The sequence below is a fragment of the Salmo trutta genome, chromosome 33 (assembly GCF_901001165.1).
Source record: "Salmo trutta chromosome 33, fSalTru1.1, whole genome shotgun sequence".
Taxonomy (NCBI): Eukaryota; Metazoa; Chordata; class Actinopteri; order Salmoniformes; family Salmonidae; genus Salmo; species Salmo trutta.
The window spans coordinates 1,567,555-1,584,992 of record NC_042989.1 but is presented as its reverse complement, the minus strand read 5'-3'; the positions used below and the strand labels follow the sequence as shown (position 1 = coordinate 1,584,992).

Here is a 17,438-nt window from a genome sequence, read left to right as displayed (position 1 = left end):
GCTTGTTTTTCGTACAGTTCCTACCATCGTCAGCTTCCTCTTGAGGAGCTCCTGTCCCAGCTTGTGCGATGTAAAAAAGTTAGCGCATGTGATGTTGTGGCCACAGAGTCCCTGTGTCACGTCCAGGACAACCTGCATCCATTGGTTCTTCTCAGGGGCTCCTCCATCTGGCTTCGCCGTATACACGTGCAAGTTCCACGCATATGATGAGGCAGCATCACAGGCAGCCCAGATCTTGATTCCATATTTTGCAGGTTTAGACGGTATGTACTGCCTGAAGGGGCAGTGGCCCCTAAATGGCATAAGCTGCTCAACAGTAACTTTGGGCCCAGGGTTGTAAAATAGGGGAAGGCGGTCCACCCACTTGTCCCACACTGACCTGATTGCAGCTAGCTTGTCTCTCTGCCGCCGAGCTGGTCTGGTGTCTCGGTTATCGAAGCGGATAATCCTGGAAATAATGTGCAAGTTTTCCAGAGACATTGTTGCATGGAAAACTTGTCTGCCAGTTTCTGCATCCCACAGGGATTCTGTGAATTCCCCATTGGATCTGAAAACACCAGCAAAAATAAGAACCCTAAAGTATGCATGTAAATGAGCTTGGTCCATGAGCTGGTTGCTGACGGGCTGGTCCTGGGGCTGGCTGCTGATGGGCTGGTCCTGGGGCAGGCTGCTGATGTGGTGGTCCTGCGGCTGGCTCCGAATTGACAGAGACATGATCCTCATATTCTGAAAATTCTTAATCTTCTAAAGTGGAAGACGCTCCTTCCACCCTAGCTTCTCTCTCTGCAAAAATACTGTTTTTTTTTAGTTTTTTTTACAATATATCAAAATAATGTATTGTTATAACATTGTGCAGGTTCCCGCAAGACAATGTGTAGTTTTACACACTACAAAGGGTAAAGAGTGCGAGAAAAGCAGGAGACAGGCAGACATGCAAGGAGACAGACAGCTTCTTGGTGCTATGTTGAAACAGCAGGCCCAGGGAGGAGGAAGACAGAGTGAAGGCACACAGCAAACCTTTTTGTTTAATTTTTACTTGTTTTCACCTACACACACTTTTATTACCCTCCAGGGGACCTGAACACCACATATGTAATATAAATGTGTAAGGGGTGCACAGTGTGCACTCAATGAAAATTAGCCAAGGCCAAGGTTGAGCCAGGTTGAAACAACTAGTTATTTTATCATTTTTCTTTTAAACATTGAAAATGTGTCCCACAGACCCGAACACCACACAAGGGTTAATATCCATTTTGTCCTCTCTCTCTTTCTCTCTCTGTCTATACCCCTTCTCTTACACAGAGACCAAATGAGGAGATAACGCAGAATGGTGAGGAGTGGAAAGTGATCAAAAGTGAGGCAGCTCGTCTGATAGAAGAGAACAGAAAGATGGGGAAAGAGAATGTCAGCCAGAAAGAGATGGAAGAGGAAAGGAGGAGTGAAGAGGCAGTAAGAGCAGAGAAAGTGGAGGCCACAAAACAGGTTGAGGAGAGGGAAATAGAGATGGAGAAGCTGTGCAGATCAGGATAAAGAGAAAAACACTGAGGATAGAGGTTCACAGCAGATAGGAACCCTCTGTGGTATTTAACTAATAGCTAATAGCAAATACTTATCATTTACAGCACTAGACCATATCTCAAAGGAAACTGACACAGACAGCGATATCGAAAGTGAGGCATCGAGTCTGACAAAGGTAACAGAGAGACGGCCAGAGTGTCAGCCAGAAAGAGATGGAAGAGGAAGAGAGGAGTGGCAGAGAGAGGAGAGAAAAAGGTGGCCACAAAACAGGCTGAGGGAAATAGAGATGGAGAAGAGGAAAATTGAGAATAAGCGAGTGAAAGAGGGGAATAAGACGCCTGAGAATGAACAGTAATAGAGACAAAGCCAGAAGAGCAGACTGCAACAGAGGTTGAGACGGGACTTAGTGATTGGGACATGACAGATGAAAGTTAAGAGGATACATTTAAGGTGGAAAAACAGAAAGAGCTTGAAGAGAAGAAGAAAAGGGTAAGAGAGCTGGCAAAGAAGAAGTCTGAGGACTTCTAGTGGAGAAGGTGGAAAGTTCTAAGTTCCTCGGCGTACACATCACGGACAAACTGAAATGGTCCACCCACACAGACAGCGTGGGGAAGAAGGCGCAACAGCGCCTCTTCAACCTCAAGAGGCTGAAGAAATTTGGCTTGTCACCGAAAAATACTCCCAAACTTTTACAAATGCACAATCGAGAGCATCCTGTCGGGCTGTATCACCGCCTGGTACAGCAACCGCTCCGCCCACAACCGTAAGGCTCTCCAGAGGGTAGAGAGGTCTGCACAACGCATCACCGAGGGCAAACTACCTGCCCTCCAGCATACCTACACCACCCGATGTCACAGGAAGGCCAAAAAGATCATCAAGGACAACAACCACCCGAGCCACTGCCTGATCACCTCGCTATCATCCAGAAGGCGAGGTCAGTACAGGTGCATCAAAGCTGGGACCGAGAGACTGAAAAACAGCTTCTATCTCAAGGCCGTCAGACTGTTAAACAGCCATCACTAACATTTAGTGGCTGCTGCCAACATACTGACTCAAATCTCTAGCCACTTTAATAATTAAAAATTAGATGTAATAAATGTATCACTTGTCACTTTAGACAATGCCACTTTATATGTTTACATACCCTACATTACTCATCTCATATATATATACTGTACTCTATACCATCTACTTCATCTTGCCTATGCCGCACGGCCGTCGCTCATCCATATATTTATATGTACATATTCTTATTCATTCCTTTACACTTGTGTGTATAAGGTAGTTGTTGTGAAATTGTTAGATTACTCGTTAGATATTACTGCACGGTCGGAACTTGAAGCACAAGCATTTCGCTACACTCGCATTAACATCTGCTAACCATGTGTATGTGACCAATACAATTTGATTTGATGATGATCAGAGTGAGAGAGACCAAACAGGAAGAGCAGACTGCTATAGACAGAACTGAATCAAATTAAATCAAATGTTGTCACATGTTTTGTAAACAACAGGTGTAGACTAACAGTGAAATGCTTGAAGAAGAATCAAAAAGAGCTGGAGTGGAAGGCAGAGAAAAAGGTGAGGGGGAAAAAGAAAAATAAGCTGGAGCCAGAGAGCTGGAGGAAAAAGGAGATGAGGAAAGAGGAGAAGAAACTCCTGGAGCAGGTGAGGCTGGAATCCAGAAGAAAGGAGCACAGGAAGAAAGCAGAGGCAACCAGAATGGTAGAGCAGCATAACCAGTGGGCTGATTTCCTTAGTGATTTGAGGGAGGAAGCGGCACAGGAGCATCAGAGGAAGTTGGAGGAAAAAGGAGATGAGGAAAGAGGAGAAGAAACTCCTGGAGCAGGTGAGGCTGGAATCCAGAAGAAAGGAGCACAGGAAGAAAGCAGAGGCAACCAGAATGGTAGAGCAGCATAACTAGTGGGCTGATTTCCTTAGTGATTTGAGGGAGGAAGCGGCACAGGAGCATCTGAGGAAGTTGGAGAACAGGAGGTAGGAGTATGCCACCAAGAGGGGATTACAGATGTTTCATAAAAATCTACTTGTCAAGAGGACAACACACAAGGCCCCAGGAAGAGTCAGCGCAAGAAGTGAGTTCAGATGAGGACACTGGCTCTGAATGGGAGAAGGAAAAGAGGAAGGAGAAGCAGAGGAAGGAAGACAATAGGTAGAGTAAAGGACAAGAAGATGGCCAAGAAGCAGAAGATTATACAACTGAGGCAGAAGAGAGGTGTAAGGCACACCTTGTTCCCACAAAAAAGAAAGGTGGATTTAAGTCATTCTTCAAAGTTTTCGACTAAGATCCATTCTCGGGACAGTCAACTGGGGTGTGTGTCAAAATAAAAACATATTAAGTACTACCATTACTTTAATATCAAGCATTCATGTATAATAAAAACATTCCAAACAAAATGTGTTTTTCTTCATATCTGTGAACTACGAAATTTACTCAACCAGATTAAACCCACAACACAGAAAGAGCAGTGTTTGTCAGACCATGAGAAATCCAGAAAAATCTGTCTTCTCACAGAAACGTCTGTAGAATCCCAACTATTATGACCATGCTATGGAAAGATGACTCTTACGAACGCGATGGTGTTCTCCGTTCTGCTCTACAATCCCCACAAGCATCACAGGACTCGTCGGTACAGCCAATCTGCCAACTTCTGTCTGTAGTGTCCGAACAGTTCGGGCTACACACTAATATGACCCCTCTTTGGAAAGGTGTCTCATGAACATGTTGGTTGTTTTGCTCTAGGATGTCCACAAGCCTAGTCTGAAGGTAGCCCAGTACCAGTTTAAAAATGGAGTGGAATATAAGAGGTCAAATGTTTTTTTATAGTTTGGTGATCTATAATTCAAATTTCATAAAATCATTTTTGGATTTCTTTTATACCGTAAGGTGTTCTAAAATTCAAAATCAAATAGCTAAATGATCCTTGGTATGACCATCTTGAAACAATTCCATATGTTTGCTTAGTATGGATTAATATGCAGTTACTAACAGGATATACAAATAAACACTTCCTTCTTCAGCCATGCAAAACAAACATTGTGTCTCTTTATTTTGACAGATTACAATAAATGTATGAAGACATACTACTATGAAAAAAAAAAGAATACTGTTGGGTGGCCTAGTTCTGTTTCCATAGGTATTGAATTCACCCCTCATATATACAAACACCCTCAGCGTGTCTCCACCACCTCTCTGTTTGTTTTCTGTCCTGAAAACACTTTTCTGTTTCTTTGAACTTGAAGCTGAAAAGACACAATGGGAGAGAAAAAGACATGTCATGTTTAGTTTGGTTAATGACATGGTAAGGTGATGTGTATTTGATTTAAGACCACTCACATTGGCTTTCAAACTAGAATAGAGAAAATGCATTCTACAGTAAGATTACAACAAAGTCTAAACACATTTTAGTCAACAACAAAAGTTCAGGGTATAGCATCCAATGATGGGCAATGGGGTTGACATGATCTAGTCTGATGAACTATACCGTGGATCCCTCCAGTACGTGTGGGTCTTTCTGGAGAGCATTATTCAGGCCTTCCTCGGACGTGTATCCGATCCAGCAGAAGCCTCTGTGGAAGCCTGTCTCTTTGTCCTGTTAGAAAATATACAGTACCAGTCAAAAGTTTGGACACCTACTCATTCGTTTTCCTTTATTTGTACTATTTTTAACCTATTCTACCTTGTAGAATAATAGTGAAGACATCAAAACTATGAAATAACATACGGAATCATGCAACCACAAGTGCTAAACAAATCAAAATATATTTTAGATGTTAGACTCTTCAAAGTAGCCATCCTTTGCCTTGATGACAACTCTGCAAACTCTTGGCATTATCTCAACCAGCTTCATGAGGTAGTCACCTGGAATGCATTTCAATTAACAGCTATGACTTGTTAAAAGTTGATTTGTGGAATTTCCTTCTTAATGCGTTTGAGCCAATCAGTTCTGTTGAGACAATGTGTGGGGGGGATACAGAAGACAGCTCTATTTGGTAAAAGACCAAGTCCATATTATGGCAAGAACAACTCAAATAAGCAAAGAGAAACAACAGTCCATCATTACTTTAAGACATGAAAGTCAGTCAATGCAGAACATTTCAACAACTTTGAAAGTGTTTGCAGTCGCAAAAACCATCAACCGCTATGATGAAACTAGCTCTCACGAGGACCGCCACAGGAAAGGAAGACCCAAAGTTACTTCTGCTGCAGAGGATACGTTCATTAGAGTTACCAGCCTCAGAAATTGCAGCCCAAATAAATGCTTCAGAGAGTTCAAGTAACAAACACATCTCAACAGCAACTGTTCAGAGGAGACTGTGTGAATCAGGCCTTCATTGTCAAATTGCTGCAAAGAAACCACTACTAAAGGACACCAATAAGAAGAAGAGCCTTTCTTGGGCAAAGAAACACAAGCAATGGACATTTGACATGTGGAAATCTGTTAATTGGTCTGATGAGTCCAAATGTGAGATTTTTGGTTCCAACCGCCATGTCTTCGTGAGACACAGAGTAAGTGAACAGATGATCTCCGCATGTGTGGTTCACACAGTGAAGCATGGAGGTGGTGTGATGATGCTTTGCTGGTGACACGGTCTGCGATTTATTTCAAATTTAAGGCACACTTAACCAGCATTGCTACCACAGCATTCTGCAGCGATATGCCATCCCATCTGGTTTGCGCTTAGTGAGATTATCATTTGTTTTTCAACAGGACAATGTCCCAACACACCTCCAGGCTGCGTAAGGGCTATGTGACCAAGGAGATTGATGGAGTGCTGCATCAGATGACATGGCCTCCATAATCCCCTGACCTCAACCCAATTGAGATGGTTTGAGATGAGTTGGACCGCAGAGGGAAGAAAAAGCAGCCAACAAGTGCTCAGCACATGTGGGAACTCCTTCAAGACTGTTGGAAAAGCATTCGACGTGAAGCTGGTTGAGAGAATGCCAAGAGTGTGCAAAGCTGTCAAGGCAAAGGGTGACTACTTTGAAGAATCTCAATATAAGATATATTTTGATTTTTTGGTTACTACATGATTCCATGTGTGTTATTTCATAGTTTTGATGTCTTCACTATTATTGGTGTAGAAAATAGTAAAAATAAAGAAAAACCCTTGAATGAGTAGGTGTCCAAACATTTGACTGGTACTGTACATAAGTCAAGATGGAGGTTGTGATATCAGGTTTCTCAATCATTAAAACAATATGTTGAGGCCAGTGTACTTACAAAGGGAACAAGGCATTTCTTGACTTGACCGAACTGCCCAAAGTACTCCTTCATCTCCTCTGAAAGAAAATAATGACATGTTTTATTACACATTCTACCACTGTAGCTAAGCAACTAACTTAGTTAGTAAAGCAAAGTCTACAGTGCAACCTTACAGACAATGCTGATAATTAATGTGTCTGATTAATCAGCCTGTAATAGCTACACAATTCATTTTGTATTAGCTAGAGTCTAATTAAATCAGACAAGTACCTATAGTAGCCATCTCACTGACATGCAAAACCCACATCAATAGGCTACAATAAGCCTGATAATTTAGCAATCGATAAAAGCAATACCAAATAAGCGCTGTTGCAAAAATAGAGGCAGAGAAAAGCTGGTTGAGGTGAAAGTCGCACACATGGCTAGCGACCATTGTCAAGGCAGCACTCACACCATGATGTAAATGGCGTCCACAAAAGTTCCCAGCCTAACATAAACTTTGCCAACAGTAACTCTTGTTCCAATAAAAACCATGCTTACTGCTTGCAAGTGTCCATGGTATTTTAGACACAAACACCTCATATACCTTCTTCGACGACCCTGCCATATTATGTGCTTGGAACTCGAGCTACCTCTGACCCGAGTCACGTGACACACGCCGGTGTCGTTTAAATATATATATTTTTCAGATAAGGACTAAAAATGACTAAAAGTTCAGATCTATTTTACAAATTAAAAAAACTTTAGAAATGTTTAACAAAATGTTATGTGTTGCTTATTTGTTAATTATTTTTTTAATAGTTGAGAGGTCATTTTTCAGATGCATTTAGAACTTGTTCAAATTCTTCAAGCGAAGAAATCCTCCACCTGACTTTAGCGGTGTCATTGTCTTCTCGAAAATTGTCAAACATGACTGTTTCCAATATAGCTTACAACGAATATTTGTAATGTTAATGTAAACAGCGGAACCCTATCTCTCCAAATGCTAACGTATTGGCCAGCTAGTTTTTGCCGGCTTCGATAACTAGCTACTATTGACACTGCCAGAGATTGCCTACATATATACATATAAAAAGTGAATGAATGTGCTATAAAACATAGTCAAGCCAACTTTTGGATAAATTGCAGTGCATATCATGTGGAACAAGTTCACACAGCTACCCACCTTTGCCTAGGCGTGTCTATGACTATGATTGATAATGTCAAAAGCTGCACTGAAGTCTAACAAGATTGATGGATTGATGGATCGCATCCAACTTTTAGTTGCATACACCGCCACCTACGGTACTGGTGTGTGAGGCTGTGAACGGCCTACCTACATTATATTCTTAGATACAATAATACAAAATTGGGAAAAGGAAAATGACCCTACCATGTATTAGCCCTCTCTAAAAAACCCACCACCCATTCAACTATTCAACCCTACCTAGTCCTACTCCAGACCAACGGTCTGAAAAGACATATCACTACCACCCATCACCCTGCAGCTGCAATCCCAAGTACTTCTCTGCCACTGCCACTACAACCTGTATTTTCTTCGACTTTCGATTCATTTCTGCAGTACAATTAACAACCATAGCTTTAAATGCTAAAAAAAACACCTTAATGATCACTCTCTTTTGATCTCTGCCTACTCACAGGAATCCTCTCAGGAACCCTCACCCTTTATACATCTTCTTCTACCATTCTCTTCACTGCTTCTGCATACAACACTTTCTGTACTACTCTAACCCTGGTAACCTCAATCTGCCATTCTCTCACCGGACATGTCCGATCTCCAGCCCCATAATCACCCCCACAACTAACACACACAACTTTCTCCCCCAATACCACACATTCCCTCCTGCACACTTCTCACATCGAGGCATCTCCCTCCTACACACTGCTACAATATGACCATAACCTTGACATCTAAAACCCCGTAATATTCTCAGAACATAAACTCTCACAGGATAACTGACACTTCCTACCTTGACCTTATCTGGTAACGACTCTACATCAAAACTCAGCATGACAGATAATGTCTACTCCGTTTCCCCACTGGATCTACGTCTCATCAAGCTGCGGGTGTCACAGATACCGGGAATCTTCAATTTCAACTGCTCCTCCTCAACAATGCCACCCCCGTTATCACTCCTTTCAACGGCTCCCCATTCTTGTCCCTAATCTCGTTATCCGGAGCGCCCTCTCACTCGGTAGAGGAAACACAATAAATCATCAGGAGTCCACTCTGAGTGACCTTCATCAACTCAACAATCCCCAACCTCTCCTCCACTCAACCTGACACCACGTATGGATCAACCAAACAGCAAGGATCCATTCTCTCTACAAATCATACTCCCACTGGGCCAAAGTCATCCTTATCATCCTTGGAACGAGGCCCGAACTCGCCGCATGTACTTCACCCTCACTCTTAACAAGTTCCATCTCTGAACTACTGGTGCATGTATCCCTGTTTTTCCACTTGACGCCCACCTTCCTCACCTCAACACTTCCTTCAACACTCAACTTCTTCTCAGCAGTCATCACTGCACCTCCCACCATATGTATTTGATCTTCACTCCTGTCCCATTTCCTCCTCAAGCTCTTCCAAAAGTTCCATTCCATATTCACTCAAAAATATTCCGTCTCTTTTTTTTCTTGCCCATCATGTTGTCCTTCACCAGATCTTTTTTTCGCATATTATGTTTATTCATAATATGCGCCTTATTTCCTTTTCCGCCATCTTCCCCACCGTGGCCTTCGCACAACGCCCCAACCACCTCTCCACCATCTTCCTTCTGCAAGGGAGGCTCTTGCCCTTCCTCCATTGATTGATTGTAATTTTGCTGTTTGTTTAAAAGTTCTCTGAATTTGACTCTAATATAGTATCTAAGTGTGACTAGATAATTGTGAATTTCTAAGACACACACACACACAGTTTACTTTGCGATCTGCTTCAGTCAGTGTCATGTAAAAATACACTGAATAAAAATATAAACGCAACATGTAAAGTGTTGGTCCCATGTTTCATGAGCCATATGCACAAACAAGCTTATTTCTCTCAAATGTTGTGCACAATTGTTTACATCCCTGGTAGTGAGCATTTCTCCTTTGCCAAGATAATCCATCCATCTGACAGGTGTGGAATATCAAGAAGCTGATTAAACAGCATGATCATTATGCAGGTGCACCTTGTGCTGGGGATAATAAAAGGCCACTCTAAAATGTGTAGTTTGGTCATAAAACACAATGCCACAGATGTTTAAGTTTTGAGGGAGCATGCAATTAGCATGCTGACTACAGGAATGTCCACCAGAGCTGTTGCCAGAGAATTTAATGTTCATTTCTCTACCATAAGCCAATGTCATTTTATAGAATTTGTACATCCAACCAGCCTCACAACCGCAGACCACATGTATGTGGTCGTGTGGGCGAGCGGGTTGCTGATGTCAACATTGTGAACGGAGTAGCTCATGGTGGCGATGGGGTTAAGGTATGGGCAGGAAGGCATAAAGTACAGACAATGAACACAATTGCATTCTATCAATGGTAATTTGAATGAACAGAGATACTGTGACAAAATCCCGAGGCCCATTGTCGTGCCATTCTTCTGCCGCCATCACCTCATGTTTCAGCATGATAGTGCATGGCCCCATGTCGCAAGAATCTGTACACAATTCCTGGAAGCTGAAAATGTCCCAATTCTTCCATGACCTGCATACTCACCAGGCATGCCACCCATTAAGCATGTTTGGGATGCTCTGGATCAACGTGTATGACAGCATTTTCCAGTTCCCACTAATATCCAGCTACTTTGCACAGCCATTGAAGAGGAGTGAGACAACATTCCACAGGCCAGAATCAACAGCCTAATCAACTCTATGTGAAGTTGATGTTGCGCTGTATGATGCAAATGGTGGTCACACAAGATACTGACTGGTTTTCTGATCCACGCCCCTACCTATTTTTAAAGGTATCTGTGACCAATGGCACAGCAATGGGCCTCGATCTCATCACTGTATTTCTGTGCAATCAAATTACCGTAGATAAAATGCATTTGTGTACATTGTCTATAGCTTATGCCTGCCCAAACCAATAACCCACCGCCACCATGGGGCACTCTGTTCACAACGTTGACATCAGCAAACCGTTCACCCACACGTCATACATGCTGTCTGCCATTTTGCTCGGTACAGCTGAAACCGGGATTAATCCATGAAGAGCACACTTCTCCAGCAAACCAGTGGTCATTGACGGTGAAAATTTGCGCACAAAAGTCGGTTACGATGCCAAACTGCAGTCAGGCCAAGACCCTGGTGAGGACAACGAGCACTCAGATGAGCTTTCCTGAGACGGTTTCTGACAGTTTGTGCAGAAATTCTTCAGTTGTGCAAACGTACAGTTTCGTTAGCTGTCTTGAGAAGCTGGTCTCAGATGATGCCGCAAGTGAAGAAGTCGGATGTAGAGGTCATGTACTGGCATGGATACACGTGGTCTACGGTTGTGAGGCCGGTTGAACATTCTGTCAAATTCTCTAAAACTACGTTGGAGGTGGCTTATGGTAGACAAATTAACATTACATTCTCTGGCAACAGCTCTGATGGACATTCCTACAGTCAGCATGTCAATTGCACGCTCCCTCAACTTGAGTCATCTGTGCATTGTGTTTTGTGGCAACTGTACATTTTGGTGGCCTTTTATTGTCCCCAGCACAAGTTGCACCTGTATAATGATCATTCTGTTTAATCAGCTTCTTGATATGCCACACCTTTCAGGTGGATGGATATCTTGGCAAAGGAGAAATGCTCACCAACAGGGATGTAAACAAATTTGAACTCAATTTGCACGTTTGATTTAGCCTGGAGAGACTCAATTCAATCAAAGGACTATATTTGATAATTATCTTTTATTTCTTTGTATTTGACTCTGTTTTGAAGGTTGTATTTTAAAGGTGAAAATCATAGGGTGTCTACGTAATCAATTGACTTGGGTAACATTCACTTTAGATGCGGCAGTCTGCTGAGCCTGGAGTGATCTACTACCTGAAGCTGTGGACGACCATCGTCCAAGAACTGCCAGAACTGCTCTATTTGTTTTCTTGTTTTTTTTAAGCGTCTGAGATTCTCGTTGTAATGAAATAAAATACATTTATTATTATCTGTGTGCTTCACCATAGGAAGACTGGCTCGTGGATCAGGGAGCCCAAGAGACTGTTGGAGAACCTTCGCTAGGTGACCATAGAGTGACCCTGGTAGTCTAACTGCTACAGTACACTTCCATCAGAAGACACACCTGCTGAGAAATCAGTTAATACCAAAAGTTCCCCACACCCAACCTCATATCAAACCGAGCCAACCTAGCAGACATGTAGAGTGACAACCTGTCCCAGGCCTTTGGGAGTATCTCCTTACTGGAGGTAGAAGTAAATGAGCTTTGTGGTGAGGTGACAGTTCTGAGGCAGGATAAGGAAAAGCTAAGAGAGAAACTGGCAATGGTCAAGTGCATCATGAGGAGAGAGGTAGCTGACATCAGGGAGGAGCTACAAAGGGAGTTGTCAGCAGTCATAGAATTGCTACAACACAGCAACACAACCATCCACACTCTTACGAGAACAACTGGAGCCTACCACAACCCTCACTACCACACCCTCACATCAACAGTACAACCGCTTCTCATAGTGAACCTCCGGAACTCCTACAGACTCAGCGTAAGTAAACAGACCCAAAACAACTCCTCCTCCCACACCAGCACATTCCCCTCATCAGAGAGGTCTGACCAGACCTCTTCAAGATCCTAACATCCCAGCCCCAGAGCACCAGCGCCAGCGGAGCCAGAATACAATGCAAGGCCACCTGTGGTCCCCACCCCACTCTATCCAAAGAACATCACTTCAGACACAGCAGCACACAGGGAGAGCACCCTGTGGCCTTCATTTTATGTGACTCCAATGGGACATTTCTCAGAGAGAAACTGCTATTCCCTGGCATGTCAGTCAGAATGCTATGGTGCCCAATAACAGCAAGTGCCATGAAAAGTCTGTCAAGCAACAAATTAAATGGGGCCAAACATATTATAATTCACACAGGTACTAATGTTTGATGGCAATGAGAGGACATGTAGCTCCTGCAATGCAGCAAGTTGCAGCCAGCGCTGCAGAGAGATTTCCTAACACCAAAATCACTATGTCCACCCTGCTGCTGCGTGGAGATGTGCCCTTCCACATTATTCAGAGCAACAGTGCTGAGCTGTCTAGAGGCTGTGCTCTCTTGGACAATGTTTACCTAGCGAACCACTGTGACATTCACCCACAGCTGAACAAACAGGGCGTCTAGGTGTTTGCTAGGAAACTGAAAAAAACTGCCCTGGAATAAAGCAAAAACCAAAATAAGAGGAACTCTGCCATACAGAGTTGGTGGTGGCTGCATCATGGTGGTGGTACTGTACATTCTCCAAGTTCACGACCACCAGCACTTTTGATGATACAGCAGTAGAATTACAAGGATATAACGTCTACAGAAAATACAGGAATGTCTATGGGGGAGCTGTATATATTCAGAGCCATATTCCTGTAAAGCTCAGAGAGAATCTCATGGCAAATTAAGTAAAGTGCTGTGGTTGCAGGTTTGCCTGCCTCCTCTGAAGCCTCTTCTATTAGGGTGCTGCTATAGACCACCAAGTGCAAACTGTCAGTATCTGGAGAATGTGTGTGATGTTAGAGAAGTTCTCTGATGTGAACAGAGAAATGTATTTTCTTGTTGACTTGATCATTGCCAGCTACGCCATCTTGCTACACCAAGATGGCGTAGCAATCAGACGTCTTTGTCTTTGTCCTGTCGTGTCCCTTGTATATATCTTTTTACATATTTTTCTTTGCATATCTTTTTAAAATATTTTCCTAAACCTCAACTTCTAAATACTCTCCTGCAACCCGCCTCACCCAATGTGGCGTGGATCTGTTTTTTTTCTAAAGTATTTCTATTTACTTCGGATCTGGAATCGCTCAACTGAAGCTAGCCAGCTAACTACCTACCAGCTATCAGTTAGCAAACCACTGCTAGTGGTCATCAGCTAACCTTTAGCTCGGAAAGCTCTCGCCAGTTTGTACAACGTGACTCAAACCAGAGCATAACAGACCCATTGTTTTCTCTCCACATCCCCAGATTCCTACCGCAAACTCTGAACATTTCCATCTGGATCTTCGTAACTAGCTAACCGCAATCCCGGGTGACTACTCCTGGCTAGCGTTTCCATCCTGGAGCAAGCACCAATTAGCCTGAAGCTAGCCCAGCTAGGGCTCCTGTGCTACCACCGAAACCCACTGCTGGGCTACAATATCCGGACCCCTTCTACTGCCGGTATGGGGCACGGAACCCCGCCGATCCTCTACGACTGGAATACCGACATAATCTGCCCGAGGATTCCAACAGGCCCCTCAGGCGCGACGTCCGCTGGAGGCCCATTCTGCTAACCGTGGCCTGCTAGCTACCTAGAGCTACTTGGAACCCTACTAATCCACGACTGGTCTACCTGGTTAAATAAAGGTTAAATATATTTTTTTTTAAACATTGACTGGTTATCCTCTAGTTGTCCTCTCAAGAGGAAGCGTCTTACTGTGACTAATGCCTGTAACATTACCCAGATTATCACTCAACCAACTAGTGTATAACTATAGTGTTGGATCTGTGACATGCTCTTGTATTGATAATATCCCAGTGATCTGTGTGAAGAGGAGGCGGAGAAAGAGAGGCCAGAGCGCGGGCTGCCTTCTGAGAAGTCGGAGGCGATTGAATAAACCCCCACTTCCCTCAATTCTGCTAGCAAACATGCAATCTTTGGACAATAAAATGGACGAGTTACTGGGGAGATTAAACTACCAATGGGACATTAAAAACTGTAACATCTTATGCTTCACGGAGTTGTGGCTGAACGACGACAATATCAACATACAGCTGGCTGGTTATACGATGTACCGGCAGGATAGAACAGCGCCATATGGTAAGACAAGGGGCGGCGGTCTATGTATTTTTGTAAACAACAGCTGGTGCACGATATCTAAGGAAGTCTTGAACTATTGCTCACCTGAGGTAGAGATTCTCATGATAAGCTGCAGATCACACTACCTACCGAGAGAGTTTTCATCTATATTTTTTGCAGCTGTTTACATACTACCACAGTCAGAGGCTGGCACTAAGATAGCATTGAATGAGCTGTATTCTGCCATAATCAAACAAGAAAACGCTCAACCAGAGGCGGAGCTCCTAGTAGCCGGGGACTTTAATGAAGGAAACTTAAATCAGTTTTACCAAATTTCTATCAGCATTGACAGTACAATTAAGAAATTGTGACTAAACTTAACAAAATAAGAAGATTTATTACCAAAAGAAGATAAATTACATTAAAAAAACAATAAAAAAATACTTTATGAGCACCTTAATCTCACAATTAATCTCCATCGTTCATTGCAGTTGATGGGTCATTTATAACAAAACCTTTTGATATAGCCAATCATTTCAATGACTGTTTCACCGGTGAAGTAGACAAAATGAGAAGTGAAATGACAACATTGAACAGTGACACGTCATACTTGTGTATTGAAGATCTAGTAATGTGTCAGAGTATGCGTGAAGGGCTGTAGGAAGTCAGGCGCAGGAGAGCAGATAGTTGGTAGCAAAACGGAGCCTTTTATTTGGCGACCCAAAAGTACACGGCACAAACTAACCCGAAATACAAATAAGGGTTTAACATAACCCAGTTTAACCAGCCTAACGTGCGCATACATGAACAGATAAACAATATCACACAAAGACATGGGGAAAACAGAGGGTTAAATACACAACACATAATGAGGGAAATGAGAACCAGGTGTGTGGAAAAATGAGACAAAACAAATGGAAAATGAAAAATGGATTGGTGATGGCTAGAAGACCGGCGACTTCGACCGCCGAACACCGCCCGAACAAGGAGAGGCATCGACTTCGGCAGAAGTCGTGACATAATGATAGAGAAGAATTGCTGTTTTTGAATTTGGTCAAGTTTGTGTGGAAGAGGTGGAAAGACTGTTGTTATCCATCAATAATGATAAGCCACCAGGTAAAGACAACCTAGATGGAGAAACTATTAAGAATGGTAGCAGACTCTATTGCCACCCCTATTTGCCATGTCTTCAACCAAAGCATAAAAGGGTGTGTCCACAGGTGTGGTACGAAGCTAAAGTTATTCATCTACCTAAGAATAAAGCCAGCAAAGGATGCTTTACTAACAGCCGCCCAATCAGTTTGCTGCCTGTTCTTAGTTAACTGATGGAAAGAATTGTGTTGGAACAAATACAATGTTACTTTTTAAGGAACAAGTTTAATGCTGACTTTCAGCATGCATATAGGGAAGGGCACTCAACTTGTACTGCACTGACTCAGATGACTTATGATTGGCTAAAATAAATGGATAATGAGATGATAGTTGCAGCTGTATTGTTAGATTTCAGTGCAGCCTTTGACATTATTGATCATAATTTGTTATGGGAAAAAACAATCTCTAGTTATGGCTTTACATCACCTGCCATCACATAGTTGGAGAGTTACTTATCCAATAGATCTCAAGAGAGTAGTCTTCAATGGAAGCTTCTCTAAGATTAGATCTCTACAGTGCGGTATGCCTCAGGGCAGTGCCCTTGGGCCGTCACTCTTCTCTATTTTGACAAATGATTTGCCACTTGTCTTACAAGAAGCTAAAATGACTATATATGCTAAGGATTGCACACACTACACATTAGCACCTACAGCCAGTGAGCTCACTGAGACTCTTAGCAAGGAGTTACAGTCAGTGTCAAAATGGGTAATTAACAGTAAACTGGTCTTGAATACATCTAAAACCAAAAGCATTGTGCTTCGTTCAAAGCATTCTCTTAGACATTAAACAATTTGAAGAAGCTGAACTCATAGGAGTAATATTGGATGGTCAGTTATATTGACAAAGTTGTGAAGATGGGTTTTATACATTTGTACACAGATCAACTGTACTAGTTGTTCAGGCTTTGATCTTGTCCTATCTTGATTACTGTCCGGTAAAATGGTCAGGTGCAACAAAGAAAGACCTAGCAAGGCTGCAGCTGGCTCAAAACAAAGCAGCACATATTGCCCTTAAATGCATACACAAAACGAACAACAACATGCTTGATAGTCTCATGGTTGAAGGTTGAGGAGGAATTGAGTACTTCTCTTCTAGTCTTTTTAAGAAACATATTTGTGTGTTAAATGCCTAATCACTTGTATAACCCATTTGCATACACTTCAGACATACCCCACCAGACATGGCACTATGTGTTTCGTCACGGTACCCAAAACAGATTTAATGCGGCGATCAGTTATGTATAGAGCCATGTCATCGCAGAATGCTCTGCCACCAGAGGTTACTCAGGCAAAAAGCAAGTTTAGCTTTAAAAACAAACAAACAGATATACATCTTGTATCACTGCGTCTCTTTCTAAAGATCTAATTTAACTGTACGTGTGTGTGTGTGTGTGTGTGTGTGTGTGTGTGTGTGTGTGTGTGTGTGTGTGTGTGTGTGTGTGTGTGTGTGTGTGTGTGTGTACACATACATACATACATACATACATACATACATACATACATACATACATACATACATACATACATACATACATACATACATACATACGTACATACAGTGCATTCGGAAAGTATTCAGACCCCT

General features: G+C 42.7%; 1 protein-coding gene across 1 annotated transcript; it reads right to left on the bottom strand.

The window, feature by feature from the left end:
* Positions 1-3,871: 3,871 nt before the first annotated feature.
* On the bottom strand, positions 3,872-7,389 carry LOC115172200 (SRA stem-loop-interacting RNA-binding protein, mitochondrial). Its single transcript, XM_029729369.1, has 4 exons — positions 7,287-7,389; positions 6,765-6,823; positions 5,022-5,129; positions 3,872-4,779 (listed from the first exon to the last, which is right to left on the bottom strand). The coding sequence occupies exons 1-4, from the start codon at positions 7,351-7,353 to the stop codon at positions 4,708-4,710; spliced, it is 306 nt and encodes a 101-aa protein (XP_029585229.1). The 5' UTR covers positions 7,354-7,389; the 3' UTR covers positions 3,872-4,707.
* Positions 7,390-17,438: the final 10,049 nt, after the last annotated feature.